Raw genomic sequence first — 27,575 nt, 5'->3', positions numbered from 1 at the left:
CAGACTAAACTTGGCCAAACTACACTGTACAATTACTATGCTTGGAAAATTATTCTTAAAGGTAATTAGAGCTTAAATTACAATAATTTCACATATTTTAGGATTTTCATGTAAAGCACCTGTGCTCACACTAACACTTAAATCCGCTAAATATCATGTTTCCGGGCAGAAACTAGACCTCCTTTCTGATGTAACTTTATGAACTTAGGAGAAAACAGAGTGCTTAAATTCTCTTTATTCAAACTTTTGTCAAGAAGCACCGATAAGAGTTTGGTGAGATCATAACTTTTATCCAGGGTGAGGGGTCAAACCTGTTGGCTTTGACCCTTTAGAAACCCAAACTGCTCACTCATCAGCAGCTTTGATTAGTGGTGTGTATGTTATCAGCCAACATTTTATAAACACATATCTCCATAAACCCCAATCTTCACTTTATCTACAGTACATACACATGGATAGATGGTATGAGTCACCAACCTGCAACAAAAATACAAGGGAAAAAAAAAAAAAAAAAAAGAGGCAGCAGATTCATTTTACCATCTTTATCCAATAATTCTGTCTGTAAACAAGTTGTAGTATTTTTTTTAAGTCTTAAAAAACCACACACATTATGTCCCCTTTAATAAATTATTATTAAAATACAATTCTTCACTATAAATGGTTAAAATGAAATACAACTCCAAAAAAAATATGAATACAAACATGACAATATTACCTCTTATTTGATTTTTCCCCCCCCCCCTTTTTTTCCCTTTTTAATTTTCAATTGTCATGATTGAATGAATTTCCAATAAAACACACCCCCCCACAAAACACCACACACATTTTCCTTTAGGTTGCATTGTTTGTAAAGTTAGTTTCTGGTTTGGCAGCTGAAATGTAGCGAGGCAGTGTTTTTCCAGAATACGTCCTTGGCTCTTTTAACATCAGTTCATTATTGGATAGGTTAAGATATTAAATGGGACCATAGGTATCAAAATGTAAAATACCTGCCTCACCGGTCAGATGACAGGAAAACAGATTGAACTGAGTGTGACTCTGTAAGTGAGATTTTACCTTTTCCTCTGTATTTGCACTGAATTGAGTCATTATAATCCCACTGAAAGGAAGTTCTGCTTTGTTTCACAGCTCATGTTCACTGTGGAGAATCAGAAACGCTATGGCAGCAAAGCCGGCGCCTGATTTGAAAGAACATCGGGACCTGTCCTCCGCAAACTGAGAATAAACGCTGGCCGCCTTAAATTTGGAGAATGACACTGCATGTGAAGAGCACAAGTGGCAAAAAAACGAACAAACAAACAAAAATAACCCTGTTTGCTGAGTGTATGCTTGCGAAGAGCTGAAGGCATCACGTTGTATCCATGAAAGGAGTTCCTCGGTTTCTTCATTGTGGCCGTGCTCTTACATGACATCGGCACGTTTGTCCCGGACCTTGTTCCTCTGTTTAGTTCTGGCTTTGAAGGCAGCCGAGTTGAAAAGATGCTGTTTAAGCCAAAAAATAAAAGCAAGGTCGTAATCACACACCGGTCATTTCAAACGCTACATTTTTAAAGAAAATACTCAAAGGCAGAGGTCAGATTGTTTCAGCAGAAGCTGCTGTTACCTTCTCAAACCGTGAGATCTTGTTGCCTTTGACCGCAGCGTCCAGGATGAGTGGTGGGCCAAGGCCAAAGATGTCTCTCAGTAGTTGGTTGAACTGCACCAAAACAAAAATTAGACGATAAAACCGATTTTCCTTTGTTGCATTTATGCTATGCAGACTGCAATGCAGGAGGATGGGCAATAAATGTATGTTTTATTCCATAAACAAAGCTATTTTTGGCAGCTCCCTTGCTACAAGGAGTCGTGAGAGCGGGGAGCTCCGCCTGTTTGATTTGGCAGTTTTATGCCGGATGCCCTTCCTGGGATTTGTATCTCTAGCTGGAATCAAACCAGCAACCTTTCACTTGACAAGTCCCACTTATATGCAACTCTCACCTGTACCACAAGTGGAGGGTACATACAAAAGGCATCTTAAAAAATCCAGTTAAAAAAAACAAAACAACAAAACATTAAACTTACTAAATTAAGTACCACGTCATGCCTTCTTAAAGGTATAGTATCTCATTCTAGTGGATTTTTTCAGTAGAGGCGTCACTTTAAACATTGGATCATTTAGTTCAGAGTGTTTGTGCATCATTTCATAGCTTATTTGCCCTAAATAAACCTAACAGAGGCAGTGGGATTTGCCCACACAAGCGGCTCGTGTGTAGGTGTGCTCATTGTGTGCCGACTGGCATATCCTCCACACAAAATTACATTTGGTATCCTCGCAGCCTGCTGGCTGAGCAGCCAGTACCAGTCTTCCCACTCAACTTCAGGTTTTTGTTTTCTGCAGTCGGTGCAAGATATGACAGAAGACAAGACTGAAGAGACAGAAAGCACCGAGCAGCGGCAGTAAATGAGGCTGTATGGAAACAAGCCCACTCTGGTGATCAATGATAAAGACGAAGGCATTTTGTTCCGTTTCCTCACCTGCAGATGGTCTCTGACTCCAGACTCGAGGATCTCTTTGAAGGCGTCGTAGATCCTTCTCCTCACCCAGCTGTCAATGTAAACGTTCTCCACTCCAAACCTGATTTTCTCTTCTGTGAAGTCCTCGTTCTGGAGAAAGAAATGAGAAGTGAGAAGCTCAGATGTGGGTAAAGCGATGTTGAAGAAAGCTACTCAGCAACTTAAAACAGAACATCGGGCACCTAAAAACATTTGTCAGTCTTTACACGGCTTCAACATGAGATAACATACCTCTATGTAATGCAGCACCTCTCTGAAGATGGAGCGTTGTTTCCTTCTGTCGTTCTTGGCTCTGTGCTTGTTGCCGTCTGTGGCCAAACTCTTCAGGCATTCACACAGACTTTCACCGTCCTCCACCTCAAACTCCTGCAGACATTCACACGCAAATATGTAGTGCACTAACACAGGAGACGTTTAAACCTATACGCCTGTAAGTGAGTGTACTTGTCTGTTCTTATTGTTCAGGTGTGTACCTCGTCTATCTCTCGCCCCAGCTCCACCAGCAGGGCGATGGTCTCTCCTACTGCGATTCTGTAGTTCACATCGCTGCTCTGAAGACACGCCTGTAGTTTAGGGAGGTGACTACAGCAAGAAAGAGGCATACGATTACCAATTAGCTACACTGCTAGATACTACTGCTGTCGCCTCTCAGTTTAAAACTAAAGTCAGTTGCCAGTCATAACAGAAGATGCCATAAGAAGGTTGTTTTACTCACTGGCTGAGCAGCACAGTCAGTCTAGAAGTGGGACAGATGGTGACCAGCAGTGACCAGGCCTGCAGGGCAGCAGTGTGCAGACCTGCACTTCCAGGTTTTGGTGTGGGCAGAACTCCCTCTCCATTAGGGTACGAAGACATGAACACACTCTCCAGAAGAGCCAATGACTTGATTAAGTCCTGTGAGGAGGTAACATCAATGCATAACAGCATAAGTTATTTAAGTCTTTTTCTTTTACTCTGAAAACGTCCAGCTTATGCTTCTTAGAATTAAACTGATAAGCTACAAAGTGTTCTCACCTCTCCATCTTCAGCAGATGAGACATAGCAGCACATCCCCAGAGTCCTGGCACACTAACGGGGACACAGATGTAACAACGGTCAAACTAACACACAAGCATCTGAGGACAGACAGCGACACTTCATGTGTGATCCTAACACAATCTGGGCTTGGTTAGAATCTAAATCATGCAGATAACATTTAAGCAGAAAATAAAAAACACCCCTCCCCCCTCCGAATAGGCCATCCTAAATCCAGATCTGCATTAACGTTCACAAATTTCATGTGATTACTCACACTCTGGCGAGCTGCTATGCTGGCACTGCTGTCACTCAAGGTGGCCGTGAGAGGCGGGCGAAGCATTTTGAAGCCCTCCTCCGCCTCGTCTCCGCCCCCCAGCTGAATGCAGAGCAGAGCAAAAACCGTGGCCGACGCCGCCTTCTCCTCCCCGCTGCCTGGACACACGAGGAGAAAAAGTTTCATCAGTACCTGCAGTTTTTAAATCATTCTCACGCTTTCGTTCCATTTAAAAAAAACAAACAAACAAACACAGTTTTCATAAATCTTTTGAATTTCTACAAAGTGGCATCAACAGGTTAACAGAAAGCAAGATTAACTGAAACAATCCAGACCCATTCGTGTTGTTTTGCATTACCTTTTCTGAGGCTCCTTTCCAGGCAGTCACTGATGGTGAGGCGCCTCTCTGTCAGGAAGTCGTACAGCACTCTGGAGGAGAAGGCCTGTCGCAACGACTCAAGAGCAGCTAGACGAGTCTTTGCACTAAGACATGAGGAAGAAAACAACAACAAAAGGTGTTGAAGCCATTTTTTTTGCAGTTAATAATGCCATTGCATGCTCATTTTGCTTTCTTCACACTTCTTGATTGATTTAAAAAATAAAAAAAATGTTTCTCACCTCTTATCAGTCAGGTTGTCTATACACAGTTTGAGTTTGTCTTCCGTTTCTTCCTGGGCAGTTTGCTCATCCACCTGCTCACTTCCTGTGTCAGATCAAACAACACAGAAAACTGATACGACTGCATTAAAAGGCAACTGTTTGAAGTTTTGACTGGAGACTCCGGCCACAGATACACAGATCGTTTAGTGGCAAATCAATTAGGAAATAATGGTCCTAACCCAGACTGAATGCACATGCAGAGGGAATGAATTGTGTAGTGTATTTACCCGTGCCCTCTTCCACCACCGAGGTGCTCTCGCTGGCACTGCTGTAGTGGCTGAGAACGTCCGACGTCAGCTCATCATCGCTGGCTGCCGCCTCTCCCTTTACTCCATTTTTAGCACCTGGAGACGGAAAAGATAAAATAAGAAAAAACAGCAGAGCAAAAGGATTTATATTTGGAAGAAGATGGATGGAAACTGTATACACTGATGCTTTAATGTCTAACATAACTCCTTTTTTCTTTTTGTTATAAAACACAACAGAAGTTAGCCCAAACCTTTTGATTAGCGCTCCCAATTATTATATGATTAAAGAAGATCTGGATGACACTGAGGCCCTCTTATGTCACTATAAGCAGCTCACTTCCAATCATATGCAAAAAAAACATTACAGTAAAACTGAAACCTGTTCTGCCATTTACCAAGGCAGCAGGACGTGTTGAGTAACACATCACTTATATTACCTGTTAGCACAACTTCCTCTTAGTGTGAAGCTTACCAAACTAACAGGAAAAAAACAAACCCAAACACATCTGTGATAGTTGAAAAAAGCTGCGTAATTCTTCGACTTTTCCATAAACACCAGAAAGCAGCCAAACTCGCACAAACACCAGAACGGTGTTAGATTCAGTGGAACAAAAAAATTCAATGCTAAATATTTCAGTCTGACTTTAGTGGTCAGAATCTCTTCATTTGTATGCACATGGTATAGCAAAGAAAAAAATGTTTTCAAGCATTTTTCTTTTATGCTCGGTTTTTTAAGACCACCTTACATCTGCTGCATATTAGGAATCTTTTTTTTTTTTTTAAATTAAAAACAAATAAATAACAACAACACACAAACCAAGAGAAAGGAGCCAAAAATGTAATGACATGCTGCAGTGGAATATAAAAAAATAAATAAACAAAACACAAGGAAAGTGAAAAAGTGCATCACACCAAGCAGCCTCCTATTCTACTAAATGACAAGTAAGCCGAATGTTCCACAGAAAAGTGCTCCATTAGGATAACATGATACTATGAAGTCTCTAACCACAGCAAACACCAGATAACTCAAGGATTTTCCGTTAGGTAATGCTCCGTCATCTTTTATTTGTTTATTAGCGCCAGATGTTCTGTTTCCACACAGCTCTGCCGTGTGTGTATGAGAAGGGCTAAGAGTGAGGCATGCCGAGCTAAGCTAACACTCCTGCTGGCTCAGGACTTTCTACTGTTGTTGGGATTACTGAAGACCAGTGTGGTTTTCATTTATTCGTTCATTCAGTGTGTGGGATCCAGAACGGTCAGACTGTGTGTGCGCGAGTATGCGTGTGTTTAGGTGTTCGTGTCGAGGTCAAACAGGACAGCTGGGGTAGCCCAAAGGTCACCGGTGTTGGAGCAATTCGAAATAGGAAAATCACTCCATTCTGTTCAATACCAAACACAAAAGCACAGCAAATACACAAACTTTGTTGACACATTTTGCAATATCTTGTAGTTATTTCCACCTGTTTTCCCAGATAAAAAGAAATGAAAAGAAACTAGGACCATGTTTGACCTCAGAGTAAAGAGTGTAAACTAGGCTAAAGTTCAGCCATTTGACTGGAGTGGACTCAGTTGTTGAGCCACTGTTGTCAGATCTTAAGTTTTACCTTTCCTTTACAGAGTTTCTTACCTGTATTCACAAGCCAAGCACTGCTTAATTCCTTTGTCATCATTGCTGATTAATTCCTATCCATCATTTAAAGGCTCTGGAAACAGTACGAGCAACAATATTTGAGCGTAGCAGGTATTATTGCCACTACACCAAATGTCTCTACCAAGAATCGGTTCATGATTCCTAGCAACAACTGCTCTCTACTTAATAGTTAATAATCATATAACTCTTTTCTTTTAAATAATTGTGAAACAACACATGAGGAAATACAGGAAAAAATGTAAATTCAGAAAAAAAGACGATGATCGAAACAGCGTTCCTTGAAGTGCGCTTTCCTTATGTGATGTTCTGATTACTCTGACAGAATGGCCCGAGGCAAACATACTGTTGGTAGCTGAGATAACACACTCTGTGGGCCAATATCAGTCGGCAGTTTCCCAGTCACCATCCTTGAACTGCTGGTCACTTCACTGGTTACACAGAGCTCCACACCTTCCTACGCAGGCCTGCCCACACACAGCTCAGTTAGTGAAGTGTGAGCTCCCCGCCAGGACTCACGTGTCCTCTCCACATTGCCACTTTATGCTTATGTAGCAGTCACTCACACGGCTCCAGCAGTTGGTCGGCCACTTGGAAATAAGGCTCTGCTGACAGATTCGAGCCGAGGAGGTGGGAGCTTTTTAAAAAGCCCACATGCTATAGATGGAGGACATAGGACTCCAACGGCTAAATTAACCTGCATTCTCCTTGCAGGCACTTTGCTAAACATCTGAATGGATCACTACCCCTACAGTTGGAGAAGTCAAGCAGCACAGCTAATATTCAGACATCTATTTTTCTCACCGTCAGCGCTTGTTCTAAAACTGCAAGGCCTATTTGAAGTCATCCAGAAACAGACCCTGAAGGAAAACTAAATTCTTCAACTTAAAATACCACACCACGCGGAGTGTTGCAGGAAACCGATGCATAAATCTGCATCGATAACAAAAACTACTGTTTTTAGAGTTTAAATAGTCTGTTTCTACTGGAATATGTAGAAGTATTCTCTACTGGTACTGCTGGTTGTCAGTGCTGTCTCCATTCACAATCATTTATTGCTTGAGAGGTTAAAGATTGCTTTAAAAGGTTGTCTTTGTATCTCTCTCACATAGGACTTTGTCAGTCATTTCTCACAATTATCCATCATCAACTGAATAATATGAGGTGTTCCACAAGGTTGTATCCTGGGCCCCATCCTGTTAGCACTGTACTTGCCTTTTCCCTGGCAAATAAGTCATTTTAATGATATTTATATCTACATATTGTCAGCTTCGCACTATTTTTAAGTCGATTATTTAAAACGCTGTACTACTGAATTATCTGAATAAAGCTAAATACTGACAATACACGTGATTCTTGTTTCTGCCCCTGTTGGCCTCTTCCCAAAGATAATGAAATGCTTTGGTTCTCCTTCTTCTTTTCTTAAGCCTATCCTCTGTAATCTGGGATTCTTCCTTTAGCCACACTTACACTTTGGACCAGCATGTAAAATACTTGGTTTCCCCATGTTTCTACCAGCTGGGGATTATTGCTGAACTGTGGCTCATAACTTTAAATCCTGTTATCCTGCATAAATTAAACAACTTCAAAAATTTACACTGAAATTCTCCCCGTCCATCCATCCCGTACATTAAAGTTTGCAGAAAGCTTTGGGTTTCAAAGGAAGCTCAAACATTAACATGATTATATTATGTGTTAATAAGGAACATGTGACAGTAAGTTAGGGATTGCCACATAGAGCAATGTGTCACCAGTGACTTTAACTCAGCGTCCAGAATGTCACGCTGACCTGACATTGCTTACACATGACATAGTCGCACAGGAAGCAACAAATAATTGTTTATGGTATTAGTGCAGGTAAGAAGAGGAAAAATTCCAGTTCAAGATCAGAGTAGATGGTGATAAAACAAGAAAAGTTTTTTTAAAATAAATAAACCAAACACCTGTAAGTGCAGCAGGACGGGTGGATGAAAAGGTCCAAAGTCATTAGATGACATTCATACTTCTGTAATGTCTATCTTTTAATCTTGCCTTAAAGCCAGGACAAGTGCATGGTGTTCACGTGAGACGTGCACACAAAGAATGAGAACATTCAGATATAACTGCTACATCTTATTAAAGTGAACAGCCAAGGCACGCAGAAGGAAGAGTGCAGCTGGAATAGACGACAACGACATGGTCGTTTGATTTGCTGCATGCACTATCATGAGGTTCAAGAGCTTCTGGACAAGGTTAGAACCAGATGTAGAAGCTGGGGTCGGGAGTCAAGAATCAGAGGAGTTACCTTTGAGTGACGCCTTTGTCGACAGCTGCAGCTGAAGAACCTCCTGACGGAGAGAGCCTGGACATGATGGAATGAACGGATGGTTGAAATAGATTGTATATTTGGAGCAAGAGCAGTGGACAGGTTCATGAACGGAGGGGAAGGTGAATGTAATGCAAGAATGGCCATGATGGAGAAGAAAACATGAAAAACGGGCATTCACTTCTGTATTGCAACCTCTTTTTGCATTTATTGATGCATTCATATGTAAATGAGCTTAAATAATAATTCTCAATGCAGAAGTCTGCAGCTATTAAAAATGCATCAAGCTTTCCTGGACCGCTCCTCGCGCTTATTAGAGTGTCAAACTGACTTTAGCATTAACGCCAAGAAAATGCAGACTGCACTGCTAAGCTGTAGCACTGATTATACCCACATGGATGTGCACGACAGGGTCCAAAACAACTCGCATGCTAAAGTTAGGAAGCAACAGGCTGCCCGTCTGTTAGCGTCTATTCCATATGGCAAAAATACCCCTGCTTCAAACTGCTAGTCTTTCTTCCAAGTGTACTGCTAGATCTGTTCAAACCGTATTCAGACTTCTATTCCCTTATATTCCTGCTTGAGCTCGAGTTAGCATGGCTGCTATTGCTACTTACCCGGCTTACCGGAGCCACGTTTCCCCGTCTTATTCCGCGGCATTTCGAGCAGCTTTGATCCTCCGTTTCACAACAAAGCTAGCTGAGGTTAGCTAGCTCAAGGATTTGAACGACGGGCGTGAAAACAGCAGGAACTGCAGCCTGTTCGTATTTACAAGGGTTAGGGGGGTTGTTGATGGTTTTTAAGCCACTTGCTTTCGTGTTATCGCTGGCTAGCCTCCGTTACGATCACCAACCAACACCACGTTCCGTAACTTTTCGCTTTCTTCAGTCTATGAATAAAGAGTTGTCTGTTGGCGGAAAAGTGGCTGTCTTTAGCAGCTGCCCCGGTGTATTATCTATGATTTTCCCCGGGTAATCTATATCTAATATTAGGGTGAGATGGTAAGTATTTTTCAAAGCGTTTGGGACGGAGTTTTGAGCACGCTGTAGTCGCCAAGTCCACCATCTTCCCCTCAGTAGCTACTGATAAAACCGGCAGCCGGGGTTGCCAGGTTTGTTCAGTTAAAGTCCCTCCTTTCCGGTTACGTGTAAAGCCAACGTCACACGTCGTAAATGAAGTTCCTTTGTGGACTTGATATGATTAAATAAATTGAGTCATGCATTTGTTTTGAACTGAAGTTGGAATTTCTGGGGTTTTCATACCAAACGGCTCGCCTTTAATCGTGTTTTATTGATTCAAAGGTGTGAGCCATGAGTCGAATTTGGGGAAAACACATTTACATCCCTCCAGACTCATGCTTGGAGATGAACATTTTACCAATGTAATCTTGAATTTAAATCTTTTACTGTATCTGATTTGGGTATTATTCACAACACAGTATCGAGACCTGACATTTGGAGATGGTGGCACTAACAATAAATACAGGATACAGAGCTTGAGGGGGGGGAACCGCTAACTTTGTCTTTAAACCATGGTTTAAAAACAAAGAGAGGCAAGGCTTAGATGGACCTGTGCATAACAGGTGTTACGGCTGTGACCGTAATTGTGTGTGGATGTGAGTGTCTAGGTGCTCCTCCGGGATTGACGATTTGGCGTTGGTAATGTGTTGTTTTTGCGTGACTGTTATGTGTTTCCTACTTTACTTTGAAAGTCTGTGTCATCTTAGTGTGTTCAGTTTACGTTTCCTTGTCTCGTTAGTTCTAATTTGCCCCGGCTGTGTTTCCCTCCTGTGGTCCATTCCCTGATTGCTCCTTCTATGTATTTAAGCCCTGTGTTTCTGTATGTCATGGTCGCGATCTTTTTCCCCCCCCGTTGTAAATAGTTTGGCGCCTTGCGTTGTAAATAAATATCATTTTGCTTTAAAGAAAATAGTGGTCGTTTTGGGATGATTTTTGTGGAAACCCGTATTAGTTTTTTCTCGTGTGTTTTTTTTACCTTATTTTTATTTTCCTTATTTTTATTTTCCTTATCTTTGTTTTTCTACGTTGCACCCCGGTTGCCTAGGCCGGGGTGTAACATATGGGGGCTCGTCCAATCACTGTGGGGTCCGAGGACCGCTTCAGCCGTCCGCCGTCGCTGGAGGGTCCGTGGGACCGCTCCAGCCTTCATCCGCCTTCGCTGGGGGGTCCGAGGGACCGCCTCAGCCTTCGTCGTCTGCTGGAGGGTCAGGGGGACCGCTCCGGCCTCCATCAGTTTCATCTGCCTCCGCTGGAGGGTCCGTGGGACCGCTTCGGTCTTCATTTGCCTTCGCTGGGGGGTCCGAGGGACCGCCTCAGCCTTCGTCGTCTGCTGGAGGGTCAGGGGGACCGCTCCAGCCTCCATCGGTTTCATCTGCCTCCGCTGGAGGGTCCGTGGGACCGCTTCAGTCTTCATTTGCCTTCGCTGGGGGGTCCGAGGGACCGCTTCGGTCTTCATTTGCCTTCGCTGGGGGGTCCGAGGGACCGCCTCAGCCTTCGTCGTCTGCTGGAGGGTCCGTGGGACCGCTCCAGCCTTCATCCACCGTCGCTGGAGGATCCGAGGGACCGCCCCAGCCTTCGTCGTCTGCTGGAGGGTCCGTGGGACCGCTCCAGCCTTCATCCACCGTCGCTGGAGGATCCGAGGGACCGCCCCAGCCTTCGTCGTCTGCTGGAGGGTCCGTGGGACCGCTCCAGCCTTCATCCGCCTTCGCTGGAGTGTCCGAGGGACCGCTCCAGCCTTCATCGGCTTCGTTTGTCTTCGCTGGAGGATCCGAGGGCCCGCTCCGGTTTTCCGTTTCCACTGGAGGACCCGTCCAGTCATCAGCGTCGCCTGCGGGACGGTGGCCGGTGCCGTATGGGCTGGACATGGAACAAACATTTTTCGTTGGGGTTGTATGTTTTAAATGTTTGTTTTTTTGGGTGTTTCCTTGAATTAAACATTTTGGGGTTAATGTTAATTCTTGGGTAAGGGGGTGTTACGGCTGTGACCGTAATTGTGTGTGGATGTGAGTGTCTAGGTGCTCCTCCGGGATTGACGATTTGGCGTTGGTAATGTGTTGTTTTTGCGTGACTGTTATGTGTTTCCTACTTTACTTTGAAAGTCTGTGTCATCTTAGTGTGTTCAGTTTACGTTTCCTTGTCTCGTTAGTTCTAATTTGCCCCGGCTGTGTTTCCCTCCTGTGGTCCATTCCCTGATTGCTCCTTCTATGTATTTAAGCCCTGTGTTTCTGTATGTCATGGTCGCGATCTTTTTCCCCCCCCGTTGTAAATAGTTTGGCGCCTTGCGTTGTAAATAAATATCATTTTGCTTTAAAGAAAATAGTGGTCGTTTTGGGATGATTTTTGTGGAAACCCGTATTAGTTTTTTCTCGTGTGTTTTTTTTACCTTATTTTTATTTTCCTTATTTTTATTTTCCTTATCTTTGTTTTTCTACGTTGCACCCCGGTTGCCTAGGCCGGACTTAAATGCCGAGCTATATTTATAGGGACCAACTAGTATTTTCTACTAGTTGTACTGGGGGAATATGTTATGAACTAATGGATTAATGGATATTCTGGACAAAGGGTGTTGAAGTTGACAGAAGAGGACTGAACAAAAATCACCTTTATTAAAGAAGAGACCTCATATCAATAGAAAATGTTTACAAAAACTCCATAATTAGTCCAAGTATTAGTACAAACTCACAGCAAATACTCAAGAGAACCTAAGAGTCAGTAGTTTTGCAGACATACATAAGTCATAAGACAGTGTCCCATTTGATAATTAAAATTTCATTAGAAGCAGACAGAAAACAATTACAATTAACATCTTTTCAAGTTAGTCTTGTACCACATGTTGCCCAGGTGCAAAGTGTTTTTATCTTAAGATTTCTTTATGAATCACCAAACCAAGAGTAAAAAAGCAAAGTAAAAACTACAACACTTCAGACAGAGACATTTTGCATTGAAGGACAACAAGTCGCCACTGTTTACAAATCAGGCATTTTATAAAACCATGGTCACTGGAAATTTGGTTTATAACATTCACAAGTGTGCAGTTTCTGTTTTGGTCCAACAGTGACAAACTGAAATGATTTCATGTTTTGTTAGCAATAAAAAGTGAAATGCTAGTGTTTACATCTTTGTTACTCCCACTGGAAAAATTAAAGTGCGACAAAGTATTTCATTAAACAAACAAAAAAAAATCCAAAATAACTTGGTCTCAGAACAACGTGAACAATGTCTCAGCCCCATCATCCGCAGGGGAACCCATGTTAGTGCACCATGAATTTCTTAACCTGATGCATGCATAATACTGAATTATTAAATAAGGACTGGCAGTCTGTGCAAAGTCTTTCTATGTAGGGTGACCCGATCCCAAAAAAAAAAAAAAAAAAACGAGACGATGTGGAACTTTTTAGCTGGACAAATTGAATTTCCCAGTTTAACATAATAATTTTCTTTGTGGCAGTTTCCATCACATTTCCGAAAAATCATCTTTCCCTGATGGGCAGAGCTACATGACTCTAAGTGGGACTAACTTCCACTTGAATATAAGGCCTTCCCTGCTGTCTTCAGACAGTTTGATTACAAGCCAGACTTTATAGACATGCACATCCTGCAGAGCCAATCAAAATGTGGGACACACTCTTAATACGTGGGACGGGGGGGACAAGGGATAAAAATGCTTTGCAATACATTATGAAGAGGGTCATCTGGACACCCTGTTTTCTACATGAGCTCCTATAATGTCCATTCTCAAAGCAGCAGCCCTGGTGACTGAATATGAACACTGAGTACTTTAAACTTAATATATTTGTGACCGATCAATAGTCAGTAGTAATTTTTGGACTAATTTTTCCTCTGTTGGACTCACCAGTGAAGGTTTGTACATTTTAAATAGTGAGCTAAGAATGAAGGGGCAGTGCTGGCAAATACGGGATCGTTTGAAGGAACGCTCAGCAGCACCTATACTCGCTATAAAAGTGTCTCTCCTAACCAGTATAGTACTTGGTGGGCACAAAGGGCATCTTGCTGACGGTGGCCGGCACTGCCTTTTTCCTGACCTCGACCTGGATGGCTGTTCCATTTTTGGCGAATGCCGCATCCACGTAACCCATGGCAATGTTCTTTTTCAGGCAAGGAGAGGGGCAGCCGCTGGTCACCTCACCTGTACAAAACACAAAGGAATTTGTCTTTCCAAGGAAATCCTGTTGTACAGTTTTTTTTCAGTCATTTATTTCTATATGACAGGCACTGTCATGTCTGCAATCATGCAGCGTGTGAAGAAACACTTAACAATCATCTCACTGACATTTGATATGATACCACAGAAATACAAACATTGCGATCGTATCTATTTTAAAGCCCTAACATGTAAGATTTGAAAATGTCTGAGTCTGGAGACCCCAATTGGCAACATCATAACAGATACCGTGGCAAACAACAATACTCTCATAATTGTTTGGGGGGGGGGGTATGTTTTTATGTCTGTTTGCACTTTGGCACATTCTGACCTATGACCTTTCCATCAGGGCTGAGAATAGGGGTGTGCTGCCGGACTGGGGGGCCGGTGGACACCAGACCCACTCTCTTCCTGGCTGTCTTGGCTTTGATCTGAGGTATGATGATGTCAGCACCGGGAAAATCTTTGGCCTGGCGTCTGCGCTTTCCTGTGTGTGAGACACCAGCAGAGTTCGTTGACAGACTGAATGAAAAGGCAGGCGTGCACAACAACATCTGGGATCCTCTAATAAAAATTTAAAAAAGGAAATAAAAATCTTATGTGCAATTCCAAATTATCAGATGGTGGTATCTAATTGGTATGCAATTGTGACACTATTAGGAAAAGATCCTAACACATGTGCTGCTTCTCGCCTTCGGAGACCAATCAGAAGAACGTTTACCTTTGAGTGACGCCTTAGTCGACAGCTGCTTATTAAGTGGCAAATAAAAACAAAATAATTTAAATGTTTTTAAATCACAAGTTTCATGACAGCCTCACACAAAAGCAGCCGTTAGAAAAAAAGAATAAACGACCAAAAAAATTAAACCCCAACCTATGGTCCAGACAAGCGTGGCCTCCACAGGTGTAGTGGTCTCATCGATGTCATTGCCATAAAGACAAAGCCCCGCCTCCAGTCGTAGGCTGTCCCTAGCTCCCAGCCCGGCCAGCTTCACCTCACTGTTGGTCAGTAGCTTCTCCGTCAGCTCCACCACTCTGGACGCAGGGACGGAGATCTGACACACAGAGACACAGGCAAACTGTAGAGCCACGTCTTTATCCAAGTACCTTTAATGTCAATAAAGTTCAGAGAATTACAAATTTCACCTCAAGATTACATCTACGCATGTCATGATACATAGTGCAATTTATACCAGTTTTGGAGAAGTTTATTACAGATCTGTCAGCCACACAGGTGTGTGTGTCAGTCAATGTAGGAACTATTTTATATGTGCCAATCAAAAGACGTGCAGCTAGCTTGTGTAATGAAAGCTTCACAGGATGCAAACCTTCAATTACACAATCTCTTTATTGTATTGAGTGATACAGCTGGCTGCTGTAATTCAGCCAACAGAAAACATTTTCTAGATTAAGTGCTCACAATAAGGTTTCTGGATGTTTTGAGTAAGAATTTCTGGAACAAGACATTGAGGAGTCTTTTTGTCTTGGAAAACGATATAGCAGAACTAGATGGCGCTCTAGCTACAAGAAACCAGGCAGATCTACAGCTGATGGCACCAAAAATTAAACTGAATCTTGTTGTTAACAATCAAAGCAGCAGTTTGCAGAGACGACGTTTCCTCAAACATGATTTGCATCAAATGAATGCCCGAATAAGTGCAAGTGTATTAAGCCTACTTCAGGATGTTGATTACATATTAAGAAGCTGTTGTCAGCTGCTCCCTTATTCACAAGGGGGTCACCACAGCAGGTACCTCTCTGTTTTATTTGTCAGATTTTTTATTTATTTTTTCAAACAGCAGAATCAGCTTCCTGACACAAACTCAAAGAGATTTGTGTCTCCTCCTGGACACAAAAACCAGCAAACTTTAACTTGTTCGTCAAATGTTTAAGCCGCCTCTATGGGCTCAAATTGTGGTCATAAATATTTTTTACTTGTAAATCAGGATTTGTATGTGTAAAAAGATTTGTGTGTCAGAGATAGAAACGACAAGGAGCAGGTGCATCTAGTACAAGTAGAGCTGCTGCAAAAACCCACAGAGCTCAGCAGCCAGCGCAACAAATTCCGGATCCTTGCCTTTTAGCTAGCATTAGCAGCACATGCTGCCGCCAATATGAAAGGACCTTGATGCTGCGCACTGTGACTCCAGCAATGGTCCCGGATCAGCACTAACTTTGTGTTAAACTAATCCTAAAGTAATAATGGTATTTCTAACCACTGATATACCACAACTTTATCCTTTCAACAGCTACTGAAAGTTAGGGAACCTAGCTTATCGCGGATATTTATATAGAGATCCTCCAGCTTCAAACTGTATTACCCTTCAAGGACCTGCAGTTCCCTTAAAAAAAAAAAAAAAAAAAAAAAAAAAAAAAAAAAAATTCACTTCTTTTAGTAGATCATTCATATGAAACAGGTTCTTCCTTTTTGAGCGGGTGCATATCAGCAAGTAACTAATCTTTTTTTTTTTTTTTTTTTTTTAAAAAGACAACTTGTGAATCAACAATGGCAGGATACAGAGTAGTTAGTCCACAGCCTTTTGACTTTGGCCTAACATTTGGTTTTGCATTTGTGGTTTCGATAGGTCACATATGCCTCTTTTAGAGCTGCACTCTTTTCCATAAATGGCACTGTATCTGAGAGTGTGGGCTTTTGCACAAGTCCCAGTGGTTAGCTCACTAAAGACCAGGCCTAATAAGAGTTACACACCGAGGTTAGAAAGAAATAACACACTGTCCAGGCAATAACGGACATTCGAGGACTTGCATGGGCTTTTGGTTGTCAGAGGGAGTGATGGGGGACAGGGCCAGCAGAGAGGCGTGGGACCCCACAGAACTGCTTGCCAGTATAGCTTTTTTTTTTTTTTTTTTTAAATAAAAACACTGTCCATTAAACACAAGTTATAATACAAAACTAGTTGTCCCGAAGCATGAAAGAACCTGCAAGCACACACATATGTGCTCACCTCCACCCCGTCCTCTCCAGTGTATCCACATCGAGTTAGTCTGCAGTCAGGGACACCGAACACTGTGGCCAGGGCAGAGGTCATGAAAGTTAGCTTACTGAGGTCCTCCTTCAATCCCGCCTGGAGCACCTGAGACATAGTGGGACCTGGAGACATGCAAATAAATTCTTATCTGCAAGATCTGAAACACCTAAACTGCAGGAGTTCAAAAAGAAAAGGAAAAAAAAAATAAAAAAATAAAAAAAAATCAGAAGCAATAGCCAAAATTCATAGATGGACAGAGAAAGAGCAAATGAGGGAAAGCAAAACCAGAGGAAAGTAAATTAAGATGAAAAGGAAGCAGGAAGAGAAGTATAAAGGAAAGGAAGTGATGAAGACTATAGTAAGAGCACCGATGAAAAGAAAAAGAAGGCGGACTGTCACACAAATATTCTACCTTGCACAGCAATCAGTGCGCAATCAAGAAACTCCAGATCCACATCAGAACCTGCATATTTGAACTCTGCCAGTCTGGCCTGAAAACAAAACACACCCACACACATCAGATGCTTTTTAAATCTCGGTCTCTTTGCTACATACTTTTCTTGAATTCACCTTCATATGAACAGAGTCCTTGTCAGCACAGCCGGCATTGGAGACAACGTAGAGGTAGCCCTGGTCCGTCTTTGTCACAATGAGGTCATCAATAATCCCACCTTTCTCATTAGTGAAGAGGGTCAACGTGCCCTTGGAGGTGAGGCAAGAAAGGAAATGAAGGAAACAGAAAAAAGGACACTGTGGACATCGTGTTTATGTTAAGTTTCTCATCTTTAAGTCTCTCTTGCACTCACTGGATTAGCCAATACTCAGAATAACTGAAAACCCAACTCAGTGAAGATGCCTTAAGAGAAACTTCAGATTTAGACAAGCTGGGAAGGTCTCTTGGGGCCATTTCTAAACAACTGCAGATTCCAAGATCATCAGTTCAAACAACTGAAGGAAAGACAAACAATCCAGGAACCACAAGGACTCAAGCCTGTATAACTGTATACTGCTGGAACGCCATCATCACTGTCCACAGTGAGGTTTTACGTCGCTGTGAACTAAAAGGGTACCAATTAAGAAAGAAGCACACACTCCAAAATCAGCATCTTCAAGCTTGAATGGAATTTGCAGCTGTTCACATGGACAAGAAAAAGTTTTATGGTCAGACAAGAAAAGCTTTTTTGGCCACAATGACAGGAGGTACGTTTGGAGGAGTAAAGGTGAGGCTTTACTAGCAGTGACACTAGTACATTACACAAAATAGTTTGAATAATGAAGAATGAGGACTATGTGCAAATTCTTCAACTTCACCTCAAGTCAACAGCTAGATCAGGGGTGGGCAACTCCAGGCCTCGAGGGCCGGTGTCCCTGCACATTTTAGATGTGTCCTTGAACCAACACAGCTGATTTAAATGGCTAAATTAGCTCCTCAATATGTCCTGAAGTTCTCCAGAGGCCTGGTAACGAACTAATCACGTGATTCAGGTGTGCTGACCCAAGGCGAGATCTAAAACCTGCAGGACACCGGCCCTCAGGGCCTGGAATTGCCCACCCCTGAGTTAGATGGTTGAAACTTGGACGCAGTTGGGTGCTCACGCAGATCTTGGAACTAGGGGTGGGTTTTAATTACCAATTTATCGATTAAAATAGATTCTAGCTTGGATAACGTGATATCGATTCATTAAAATCTGAATCGATTTTTAAATATAAATGTATTTTGCCAGAAACGCCAAAATCTCAGGTTAAACCTCACAAAATTTTCAACAACCACCAAACAGCTTAAACAGTAAATGAGAGCAGGTACACAGACTCTGAACAAAAAGCAGGCAGCCACCGAAACATCAGAATCAGTGAGATGTCGCCTTTCTCACCCGACGGCACGGGCACGGCCGGGGCTGAAAGTGTCAGTGATGTGTCAGCGGGTCCGCGCTTTGCGTTTGCGCTACATTCTGAAGCTGCAGGTTTTTATCTCTTTCTCCAAACAATATTGACTGAACCAGCAGCAAAAGAAGATCCAAACTACGCTTCACATAAACATCGTCATGAATTCTCTCTGACTTATCGCAAAATAAGCGCGTATTCTCGGAAAAGTGGTGCCTTTTATATTATATAAAAGGCACTGTTTTTGTCCACTAGAGTGAGACTTACACGGCATATTCTGCACCGCATCTCAGTGCGTTCATCATTTGTTTGAAGCCAGCTCACCTCCTGCAACCACTTTTCCGAGAATACGTGCTTCTTTTGCGGTTCGGACTCCTGCTGACATTTCTTTGGAGGTGGAGGAACACCAAAGTAATTGATTAAAAGGAGCTTGCTTCTTCGACATCTTTAAGAGTGCTAAACAAATGTCTGTCCTCCTCCAAAAAATCTTATGTACGCAAACGCGCGTTGCAACTTCTTATCTGGTGCGCGTCTTTTATTTTGAAAGCGCATGCGCACCTGCGGACCACTTATGTGCAGCCCTGTGTGTATACATACATGTATGTACATGTATGTACATGTTTGAATATGTTTTTTAAGTTGATTAAAGATATATCCTTTATAATCATTCACACAACAAGAGTGAACTGATGCCCTCATGCTGCAGTGGATACAGTCTCATTGTTTGTCTCTAAATACAACCGGCAGGTGATTTAGAGGAAACCCTCTCAGTATAAACTGTGTACACTGCCTGCTCAGCACCAGACGATTATATTTTTGGAAGGAAAAAAAAATTGATTAAAGTCAACATGTCTGATCTGCTAGTTTTGTGTTCACAGCTTCCCCTCACTTGCCTCAAAGTGAACAAAAAGTCAGTAAAAGCAGTTTTAAAACGAAACAATGGTTAACGTCAGGGCCGGCCCGTGGCATAGGCCGTATAGGCAAATGCTAAGGGCGCCGTCCATCAGGGGGCGCCACGCCAGTGCCACAAATGTTGAAGAAAAAAAAAAGTTGGTACTATTATTTCTAAATACAAAAAATAATCCCACGTTAATTAAAATGCAAAGTAAAGCTTATTTAATAGAAATATTATTTGTTACAACATTACGCCCCCCCCTCCCCGCACGGTGCGCCCCCTCCCTTCCCGTATTATGGTTCCTTTTGGACGTCACCACATCAAAAAAATCAACACAAGATGTCAAAACGGCCAAAACTGTCAGGTGCCCATGGAAGAAAAAAGAGAAAAGAAGAGGAGGAGAAATTTCGTTTTTTGGGTGTAATAGTAGATGAAAATTTGACGTGGAAATCTCATATTGAGTATATTAGAAAGAAGATGGTCAAAAGCATTTATATTTTGGGAAATTTAAGAGATTTATTAGATCATAAAACAATGCGCATTTTATATTTTTCATTGTTTTTCTCATATTTTAGTTACTGTGTTGAAGTTTGGGGGAATACATATGAGAATACTATAAAACCTCTAAACTTATTACAGAAGAAAGTGATACGAATGATCCATAACGTTAAATATAGAGAACATACAAATAAATTATTTATAAAATCAAAATGATTAAAATTAGGAGATTTAGTGAAATTACGGACACTATTAATTATGTTTAAGGCTAAAAATAATATTTTGCCCTTTAAGTTACAAAGAGTATTTTTAATGTGTTCAGGGGGAGAAGATAGCAGAAGGAAATTTTATTTTAAGCATCAGTTAGCTAGGACTACACAAAGATTAAGGAGTCCAACCGTTAGGGGTATACGACTGTGGAACTCTCTTCATTATAATTTAAAGAATTGTATAAGTTTACATTGTTTTAAAAAGTGTTACATGCTTAAAACGATAACTCAATATGAAGAATGCGAATGAAATTGGAGTTCATTGAAAATGGATCCATTATAATTTTTTGTTTTATTTATTTAATTTTATTTTTCTCCTTGTTACTATGTGGAGTGGTATATTTGTTGTTTGGTTTGGGTTAGGACCGGAGAGAAATGTTAATATTAGTTTGTTCCCTGATTTTTGGTGCCCACTTGTAATATAAGTTGGAATGTAGATAGGGGGCGGGGTTTAATAAGAATATTTTCTTCTTCCTGCTCCTTTTCACACATGGTTGTAGTGCTTTATTGATAGAAAGTGTGGTTGGTTTGTTTGATCTGTTGTACCAAGTGTGAAAAAAATAAATAAATAAATGAAATTTATTGTATTTCATATATTCATTTTTTATTTTTTGTATTCATTTATTTATTCATATATTTTTTTTATCTTGTTAATTATTCTGATTGTGAATTTGCTTTCTTTAAGTAAAAAAAAAAAAAAAAAAGGTCAAAGACAAAGCTATTCGGTTTCTTGTGAGTACATACACTACACTGCCGATGTAGGGGGGCACCACCTAAAATCTTGCCTAGGGCGCCAGATTGGTTAGGGCCGGGCCTGGTTAACGTTAAATCGTTACCTGGTTGTCCTTGAGTTCTGCGATGTCTGCCACCACCAGTGACTCCATAAACTTCACCCCGTCTTTGCCGTGGATGTTGGTCTGACAGAGAAAAACAAAAAGTCTGTAATTAAATCTTTAACAGCAGCAGTTTCCTGGAGAGTTGGGTGGTGGATAAAAACAACAGCCAGACACTAGACATTTTTACTCTGCCATGATGTGACTAACACATACATTTCTTCACTTGACACACACATTGCTTGACACAGGGGTCACACTCTGCTCCCAATATTTACAGCAGAATATCTCAGAAAGTCTCAAATCCAAGTTGCGATGCTCTACTTGAAATCTGCACCCATGTTTAAGAGCGCATGCCTCACCTGCAACATGTGACTGACATCAAAGATGGAGCAGTGCTCTCTGGTGTGCATGTGAGAGGCAATGTGACTGTCTTTATACTGAACGGGCATACTCCAGCCTGCAAACTCCACCATCTTTCCCCCCTGCCCCCTGTGGAAGTCAAATAGTGGAGTCTTCTTCAAGGCAGTCTGGGGAAAAGAAAACATCAGGCTTGTAGTGAAAGTCCACAGATGAAATACTGTGACTGCTGAGTTCTTGCATGCTATTAAATCTATTAAAGTGTTTCTAAAAGGTTTAGTAGTTTAGCATGTTCTGCAAATAACACAGTGAGCAGGAACATAATAACAACACATCTTTGATTAATAGACAGCTCAGCTGATAGGCCTCTCTCTCGTGCTCTCTTCAGTCTGACCTTTGAACCAGCTGAAGGTGGGCTTATCAGCCACAGCAACGCATTGTGGGACAGAGTGTGTCTGCACCTTTCCAAACTGTCCACAGTCAGCCGTTACTGCAAACAAACCGAAGGCATGTGGCTGCTCTGGTTGCAGACCCATATACTCCTAAGTCGTTGTGGATTTATACTGCTTTGTACTTGAAAGTGAAAGAACAAGACTGATCCTATATTGATCAACTGTTTTGACCCAAACCCTCTTTGCATACAAACCTACAAAAGCATAGGGATGTCATGAAGGAGTAAAAAGATGGATGAAAGGGTAAGTTGGCCCTGCGTTAAACCTTGCTGACAGTACTGCAGAGTCAGTCCCTCGTGGTTTTAATAAAGCCATTTTGTGCAGCTCAGTGAAGTGAAGCAGGCAGGGGGGGAGGGCCACTCTGCAGGGACAGATATACATTATGTGTGCATGGGCGAGCCATTGCTGTCACAAACTCACATGTTAATACTGTATTAATTCAACTCAGTTTTATTAATACAGCGCCTTAACCCTTATCACAACAGTCACCTCAAGGAGCTTTATATTGTAAGGTGAACCCCTACAGCAATAAAGAGAAACCTCAACAATCAGACAATCATACCAACCCCCCAATGAGCAAGCACTTGGCGGCAGTGGAAAGTTAAAAGTCCTTTTTAACAGGAAGAACCAGGCAGGCCTCTGAGGTGACCTGTTGGGGGTGAGGGGAGGTAGACAGGACTAAAGACACACACAGTAGGCAGTAACAATAATAGAGCAAGATTTCTTCAGCGAGTCAATCAAAAATATCATTTAAATCTCATTAAAGTACGTGAGTTACAGGCCTGAAATTGTCCTTTAAAGTCTTATAAAGTAGGATTAAAATACCACAGGACCAAAGTTAGAGTTTAAAAAAAAATTAATAAGTAATATTGAACACGTGACAAATGAAATGAGTGAAAATTCAGCAAATAGATAAATAACTCATAACAACAAAAGGTGCGTGTGAAGTCTGATGCCAAAAGCCTTTGGCACACTTGCAAGGACTGAAGTTCACGGCTCTGCTTACCTCTGTGCTGGCAGCCCGGCTCTGTTGCTGCCTCCTCCCCGCACATCCAGCTCCAACGAACCGCAGCAAACCGTCCCCTGCAGCCCGCAACCCGAGCCCCGAAGCCCCGGCTCCAACCGTCAACCGAGCCCACATCATGACACCTGAGTCCCCGCTAAATTCAGCACTCACTCTCGCTGCTCCTGACGGGGTAACACTTCCGCTGTGCTTTTTTTTTTTTTTTTTTTTTTAAACTTTATTTATCACATTATAGACATACAGTCAAGTAAAACAGGGATCACATAAAAGATAACATTGTGGTAGTACAATGAGGAACAGAAAGAGTGACAAGGACAGTGAGACAAAAGTTCCGCTGTGCTTCTAAACTCTTCAGTGCAGTGTGCGTGCGCTCACCTAGCAAAACCACATGAAGCGCAACGATTAGCTGCAAGGACTTGTGGGTTATGTAGTTATTGGACCGCTGGCGCGCAGACGTTTGCTGGTTGGTTCAGCGAATCACGCTCAATCTTATAAAAGAAAACACAATGTGGGTGTTACCTGAGATATTACTGGCTTCCCACTTCATTCATAAAATAAAATAAAATAATTTAAAAAAACATTTGTTTACATCAGCTTCATGAAATTCTGTTGTTTTACACATAAACAACAAATCCTTAAAGTTCTCTTTCTTTGGGAGACTAAATTCAAAATAAAAATTATTATATGTATATCAGCTCAGTTTAATAAATGTGGAAATGTTTAGCTCTGGAGTGTTTCTGCTCTCACATAAAGTAAAACCTGATTTTCAGAGCCTCGTGCAGTGTCAATATTTTTATTCAATACCAAAAATCTTTTAGCATAACTAGCGAAGAAAAGCCTGAAAAAAAAAAGCATTGAATCTGAAGACTATGCAGATTTTTTGCTCTTGTTCAATGATCAAGAATGAAAGAAACAGAGAGGATATTAAATGGGCCCCATTGAGCCATTGCTTTCATTGTTTTCAAAGCACATTTTGATGATTTTTCATAATGAGCCTAACATCCTTTATCAGCATTCAGTTTAGCATGACACACAGTTACTCCACCCTCTACGTACACACTACAGCATCCATTCTTGATTCTCACACTTGAGAGGATATTTTGGCCAGGTGAAGCTGCCAGACTGTGATATTTGTCCTTGTGAGTATTTATGAGTGTGTTTATCCCTCTGTACCCCCATCATGCCCTCCACCCAGATCTTTGAGTCATCCTTTTGGCTGAGCAGCTAATAATAACCCCGTGTTCCTTCTGCTATTTTAGGCCTTTAAGGCCTGGAAAGCTGGGGCGTGTGCACAAGCATGCTTGGAGCAGGGGTGAAAAAAACTAGGGTGGGCTAAATCAGACACACAAACATAGTTAGTAGTAGGAGGGGTGGCTCTGGGGCATCCTGCAGTTGCTCAGTGACACTCAGGAGCAGAAGGACCCTTGGGAAAAATCTACGCTTTCCCTTTGGCTTTAAAATATTAAGATTTTACTGCTGGGATTGAACGGGAGTTTATTTGGATTTATTTTGTCACAGTGTGGCCCCTGAAAGACCCATCGGGAGATTGAATTGATTTAACTGCTGCGCCACTGGGTGCAGCCATATGTTTTGGCCATCGAGTGTCTGGATGTGTGAGAACTGGGGGAGCAAGAAGAGTGACTGACGAGAAGAGACAAAATCTAACACAGCATTTGTTTATGGTGACACAAGGTAGGTGAGAAGAAAATGTTACTTTTTTGTACTTAAAAAGTAAAAGAAATCTGCTCAGGTCCATGAGTTTACATTATTTAGGTGGGTTCATAAAATCCTGTATCCCACTTAGAATTATGTTAGTCTCTAGATAGAAACATCCTTTGGCCCTTGTCTGAAATTCAAGCAGCACTGTGCCTTTATCGGTTAGGCAGCCAGCTTTAATAATAGCTCTGATTAATCAGCTGCCCATTTGACCTGTGTGTTTTCTCTTCAAATAGGCAACCCTCATACCCCGAGCCATCACCTGCTGCTTTATTCCACCAGCAGAATATATCACAAACTTCTTCCCTCCAAAAAAGACCTAATCTGTGTTTACTTATTTAGTATCTGTGTCCTCATTTCATTTAACCAGGCTCCAAAAAGACTGGGAATTTCAGTGGCATGAGAGAAACCAGGAGAACCAGTCATGTGATAGTCCAGGAAGTCACAAAGCAATGTAGGATATAGCATCTAAGCCACTGAAGGCTTCTCTAACAACCTCTGTGGAGCAAATGTTGTGTTTGAGTAAAGGTTGACACATTATTCTCCTATCTACAGCATGAAAGAGGGTGGTGTTGTTTAACCTCAGGGATGTCAGTGTGTTCATTTAGTAGGTATAAACCATTATGAATCCATTTCAAATCCTTTCACTGAAAGTGACAACAGATTCACCAGAGAAGCAAAAACAAGACAACCCCCAGAAAGGAATTGTTTTGCAGATGTTATAGACTCTTTCTCTGTCCTTATCCCTTTTTTTTTAGTTTTGCTTTTTTTCCTAGTGTTCTTGTGACTACATGTGTAATCTAGCTCCTCCGGGATGGCACCTTCATAAATGCCATCACAAAAAGGTTTGCAGGTCAGCACAGTCTCCAGAGTGTGGAGGAGATGCCAGGTAACATGCAGTTACTTAAGAAGAGCTGGAAATGGCTGTAGAAGCGCTTCAACCCAGCAGGAGGAACAGGAGAAGCACACAATATCATTGATTGGGTTACTCATGTACATGTTTCTGAGCAAACTGTCAGACGTGGTTGAAGCTTCCTAACTGGACAGAGTGATATCCCTGGAGTTTAACTAACTCTGGGTTATGAATTTTGGGGGTTTGAGCAGTCAAAGTCCTGACCTGACCTTAACCCAGTAGAAATGTTCCTGAATTGAGCATCCGAGGAATCCCACCAACATCCTAAAGCTTTTCTGTATGGGATAAAATTCCTCCAAGATGGTGTGTAGGATTAAAGCAATCTACAGATACTGAAAGCAAGGGCTTAAAAATCTTCACTGAAAGTTGTGTAATACTGGCACATTTTCACTGATAAATAACCCAGTCTGAATCTAATGCTTCACTTACTTAATCTGGGCCTATTTTACTACTTTAAGGACTTGAAAAATCGTACAATGTTTTTGGTCATATTTTATGAAAATCTTTTTTCATGCAGCTGTGGTCCACTTTCCAAAGGCAGTGACTGAGATCAGTTTAGTTAAAATTTACCTACATACCACCAACGCGCAGCAGCATTCACTTCAAGAAGGAAAGCAATATTAGAAAGGAAACATCAGATAATCCCCTGTGAGCATGCAGGTGACAGTAGGAAGGAAGATCTGTGTTTTAACAGGAAGAGATTTCGGTAAAGCCACCTTATGGAGAGCACAGAGAGATGAGAACCAAACACAAACTATGGGAGAGAACAGATGAAGGTTGATGACTGAGTTAAGGTCTGAGCTTGTTCCATAGGAACAGAGCTCTGGTAGAGAAACATAATCTTTACAGACCCAAGCTTCAAATGTATTATTATTATGGAACTTTAAAATTGCACAGCCTCTCTTTGCATTTCAGAACTATTCCAAGATTGCAGCACCTCTCATTTAAATGATCAACAAAGGAATTGCTCATTAGTTGAGCCTTTTGGAGCAAACAGTGAGCATATTTTCCTCCTGATTTTTCTCTCAAGACAAGGAGACATGTCGAGGCCCTCTTCCACCCAGACCACTCCTCAGTTCTACAGAGTCAGCGACAGAGATCTCACCGAGATCGAGCTGCATTCTGTCGATTCCATCAACGACCTCCACCGAACACACCCCGAGCACAGCCACAAAGGTAAAATCACCCCAAACACACCATCCACAGTGCGATGACGCATTAAAACACTGACTCTGACAAAATGCGATTTCAGGAATGAGGGCTCCTCGTCCGGTGTACACACCTTCGCCAAATGGGAACATTTACACCTGCGACACGACAGCTGCCAATCAAAGAGGCCACCCAGGCAGCAAATCCTGGCAGAGCCGACTGCAGGACATGCTGACGCCAAGTTCATCCCGGGCCTATGCCATGGGCTGCGCTATCATCACTTTGCTTCTGCTCACAGTGTTACTCATTTTTTACTTCTTAGGTGAGATAAAAAATAAATAGAAAAAAAATAAAAGAAATGTGCAAACAAAAGCAAACATTTATTGTTGGCTGCTCCTCTTCCAGTCCAGCAGGGCGGCGCAATACGGATGCTGACGGAGGCGGTGAGAGAAAAAGAGGCTGCAGCCACAGAGCTGTCACTGCTGATCCAAGAGCTGCACGCACTCAGGCACAACCTGACAGCCAAGAGAGCGACAGGAGGGACGTGAGGAAGATATGCACAGAAAACAAAACACCGACAGCGTTTTCAGATTATTACCGTAGAAATATGAGATTGGAGTTTTCTGAAAAACAACTTCTAGGCTTACTAGGATTATTTGAGAAGGACTTTTAAATAAAGCTTTTGTTTAATGGTGGCAGTGTGCCAGAA

General features: G+C 41.9%; 3 protein-coding genes across 4 annotated transcripts; 1 reads left to right on the top strand and 2 right to left on the bottom strand.

Annotated features, from left to right (window-relative positions):
* Positions 1–217: 217 nt before the first annotated feature.
* ifrd2 (interferon-related developmental regulator 2) lies at positions 218–9,801 on the bottom strand. 2 transcript variants are annotated; one of them, XM_080294901.1, is made up of 13 exons: positions 9,323–9,801; positions 8,685–8,741; positions 4,732–4,848; positions 4,463–4,547; positions 4,203–4,327; positions 3,845–4,002; positions 3,568–3,621; positions 3,269–3,447; positions 3,027–3,135; positions 2,785–2,919; positions 2,515–2,643; positions 1,604–1,696; positions 218–1,482 (listed from the first exon to the last, which is right to left on the bottom strand). In XM_080294901.1, the coding sequence occupies exons 1-13, from the start codon at positions 9,363–9,365 to the stop codon at positions 1,402–1,404; spliced, it is 1,365 nt and encodes a 454-aa protein (XP_080151027.1). In that variant the 5' UTR covers positions 9,366–9,801; the 3' UTR covers positions 218–1,401. The 2 variants fall into 2 exon arrangements, with proteins under 2 accessions (XP_080151027.1, XP_026009917.1); XM_026154132.2 differs by lacking the exon at positions 8,685–8,741 and having other exon boundaries at positions 9,323–9,789.
* Positions 9,802–12,308: 2,507 nt separating this feature from the next.
* Positions 12,309–23,338, bottom strand: amt (aminomethyltransferase). Its single transcript, XM_026154593.2, has 9 exons — positions 23,071–23,338; positions 21,615–21,782; positions 21,256–21,336; positions 17,447–17,578; positions 17,289–17,367; positions 16,853–16,998; positions 14,761–14,941; positions 14,218–14,373; positions 12,309–13,871 (listed from the first exon to the last, which is right to left on the bottom strand). Exons 1-9 carry the CDS (start codon positions 23,206–23,208, stop codon positions 13,696–13,698), a joined length of 1,257 nt encoding a protein of 418 aa, XP_026010378.2. The 5' UTR covers positions 23,209–23,338; the 3' UTR covers positions 12,309–13,695.
* Positions 23,339–24,431: 1,093 nt separating this feature from the next.
* On the top strand, positions 24,432–27,575 carry LOC145422913 (uncharacterized). Its single transcript, XM_080294899.1, has 4 exons — positions 24,432–24,780; positions 26,748–26,893; positions 26,970–27,188; positions 27,272–27,575. The coding sequence occupies exons 2-4, from the start codon at positions 26,758–26,760 to the stop codon at positions 27,412–27,414; spliced, it is 498 nt and encodes a 165-aa protein (XP_080151025.1). The 5' UTR covers positions 24,432–24,780; positions 26,748–26,757; the 3' UTR covers positions 27,415–27,575.

Source organism: Astatotilapia calliptera, chromosome 20 (genome assembly GCF_964374335.1).
Source record: "Astatotilapia calliptera chromosome 20, fAstCal68.1, whole genome shotgun sequence".
Taxonomy (NCBI): Eukaryota; Metazoa; Chordata; class Actinopteri; order Cichliformes; family Cichlidae; genus Astatotilapia; species Astatotilapia calliptera.
The sequence above is the reverse complement of the archived record's forward strand: the minus strand, read 5'-3'. Positions and strand labels throughout refer to the sequence as shown.